General features: G+C 46.7%; 1 protein-coding gene across 1 annotated transcript in view; it reads right to left on the bottom strand.

The window, feature by feature from the left end:
* LOC109874228 (adenosine receptor A1-like) overlaps positions 1-2,196 on the bottom strand; it is an 18,155-nt gene extending 15,959 nt beyond the window's left edge. The window contains exon 1 of the mRNA XM_031804094.1: positions 668-2,196. Within this exon, the coding sequence (XP_031659954.1) occupies positions 668-1,008 (341 nt within the window). The 5' untranslated portion in view covers positions 1,009-2,196. The remainder of the gene's footprint in view (positions 1-667) is intronic.
* Between the last annotated feature and the right edge of the window lie 304 nt (positions 2,197-2,500).

The following is a 2,500-nucleotide window of genomic DNA, read 5'->3' as shown; positions in this document are numbered from 1 at the left end:
CGAAGGGCTATATAAATACATTTGATTTGATTTGATTTGATCCCCCTCCACACTACCTCCTCCTCCCCACCTCCTCACCACATCCTCCACACCTCCTTTTCCTCCTCCCCACCTCCACCTCCTCACTCTCCACACCTTCTTCTCCTCCACACCTCCTTCTCATCCTCCTACCCCTCCACACCTCCTCATCCCCCTCCACACCACCTCCTCCTCCCTCTCCACACCTCCTCCCCCTCCACACCTCCTTCTCATCCTCCTCCCCCTCCACACCTCCTTATCACTACACCCTCTTCATTACCTCCTCTTCCTCATCAGCCCCTCCTCCTCATCATTACACCCTCTTCATCACCTCCATATCACCTCCTTCTTCCCTTCACCCTCATTTCACCTTTTCTGTACATCCTCATCATCATCATCCTCAGTAGTGCATTTTATCCACCTGCTAATATAATAGCCTATAACTGGATGGCACGGGAGAGAACGGGCTCATTATAATGTCTGGAACAGGGCGAATAGAATGGAAACCATGTGTTTGATGTATTTGATACCATTCCACTAATTCCACTCCAGTCATTACCACTAGCCAGTTCTCCCCAATTAAGGTGCCACCAACCTCCTGTGCATGGTCAGTGTACATAGAAGACACAATGAGCTGGTTTGGGTTTACCTGGTTGGAATCTTGACCCTGAGATAGCGGTCAATCGCAATTGCCAGGAGGGCCAGGATGGAACTTTGCGTCAGTACCAGCACCGTGCACGCGACCATTAGGCAGCTGTAGAAGTGAGTTTGGAGTCCGATGCTGATAGTTATCGCCAAGGGGATGACGAGGGCTCCCACTGCGATATCCGCCAGGGCCAGAGAAACGATGAAGCAGAATGTTGTGTCTCTCAACGACTTGTTAATTTTCACCGCCCAGACCACCATCACATTACCCAGGACGGAGAAGACGGCAATCACCACCTCCATGCCGATGTAGAGCGCCTGGGCTGGGGCGAGTGCTTCAGACATCCTTACAGGCTATTATAGCCCAAATGAGAAGACTAGGTATTATTCCAACGAAAGCAAGCTTGGAAAGCCAACAAAATAATCATTTGAGTAGGGTTACACTCCTATAGTGCAAATTGATTTGTGCGTTGCGCGCCCATTCAATGTCCGTTCTACAGCGGCCACATCACTTGGATTATTCCATTTTCACCATACTGAAGTTCTGATACACATCCAGTTTGTGAAGCGATTTAGCATCATATGGACACCAAGAAGCAGATCTAGGAATGAATGGCTAGGCCTATTCTTTTGACGGTGTAGCAGACTGGTAGTTCAGAGGTTATTGTGGTGCGTTGTTGCTCCTGTCCTCGTCCAAAAACCCTGTTCCACCGCTTAGCTGGATCCACCTGCGCTCGGGGAAGGGACCTTTCCGCCGAGTATTGTTGATTATTTACCCCCCAGGTAGTGACTTCATCATCTTCCACTTCAAGAAGAAGAACAATCTCTCTGGAAAGTATTTAGTGGACGCAGTACGAACACTGAGCACACACTGGTTGAATCAACGTTGTTACCACGCAATGAAATGACTTTGAACCAACTTGGAATAGACATTGAATTGACGTCTGTGCCCAGTGGGCAGAGGTTTCTTTCTCTCCATGCTGTGCAAGGCGGCAGCTCAAATCAAATGCTCAACTGCAATCCCGGTGCCCGTGCCCGTGCGCCGTGCTCTTTCCCGTTGTGCTTTGAGAGTCAAAGCAATGCGTGACCTAAAATATAATATATTCTTTGTTTTGGTCCCACACGCTCTGATTTCTCCTTCTCCGTGTCATTATGCTATTCTCTGATTTGAACCTTCTCTGTTTCATTAATCTATTCTCTGATTTCACTTTCCGGTTTCATTAGGCTATTCTCTGATTTCAAACTATTGGTCATTGCCATAATTCCAACTCTGCCATTGCAAGTTGCGTCCCTCTTGTTTCTTCCAATGTATAGAGAAATGAAGGAGAAAACGGTTGTACTGTGCTGCCGTGGCCGTCCCATAGATGTCTCTCTCTTTGTGCCAACGGGCGAATGGCGATTGAACTCACTCTTTGATTTATCTTGTAGGTTTTCTCCGAGGATATCCTAGACTATTTATTTGGGATTTAATTATTCTCCCTCCCACCTCGTACTGCCCCGGTGTCAATTCGATTGTGAAAACGTTACTCACAATCAACGGGTGTCTCAGGCATCGCTCGTTGATTACTCTGTTGTGACAAGGGTGTGAGGGGTTCAAATCAAATCAAATCCCTCTGAAAGGAGATTTCGAATAGGAGACAATGGACGAGATAAAAAAATAAAAGAGGATGTTATGCAGTAGACTGCAGTCCAACTAACAACAATCACATTTACGTGGTTAGCAGATGTTATTGCGAGTGTAGCGAAATGCTTGTGCTTAATTTCCGACAGTGCAGTAATATCTAACAATTCCACAACAACTACCTAATACACACAAATCTAAGTAAAGCAATGGAAT

The sequence above is a fragment of the Oncorhynchus kisutch genome, linkage group LG24 (genome assembly GCF_002021735.2).
Source record: "Oncorhynchus kisutch isolate 150728-3 linkage group LG24, Okis_V2, whole genome shotgun sequence".
NCBI classification, from domain to species: domain Eukaryota; kingdom Metazoa; phylum Chordata; class Actinopteri; order Salmoniformes; family Salmonidae; genus Oncorhynchus; species Oncorhynchus kisutch.
Note: the sequence above shows the minus strand (reverse complement) of the source record. Positions and strands in the feature narration are given on the sequence as shown.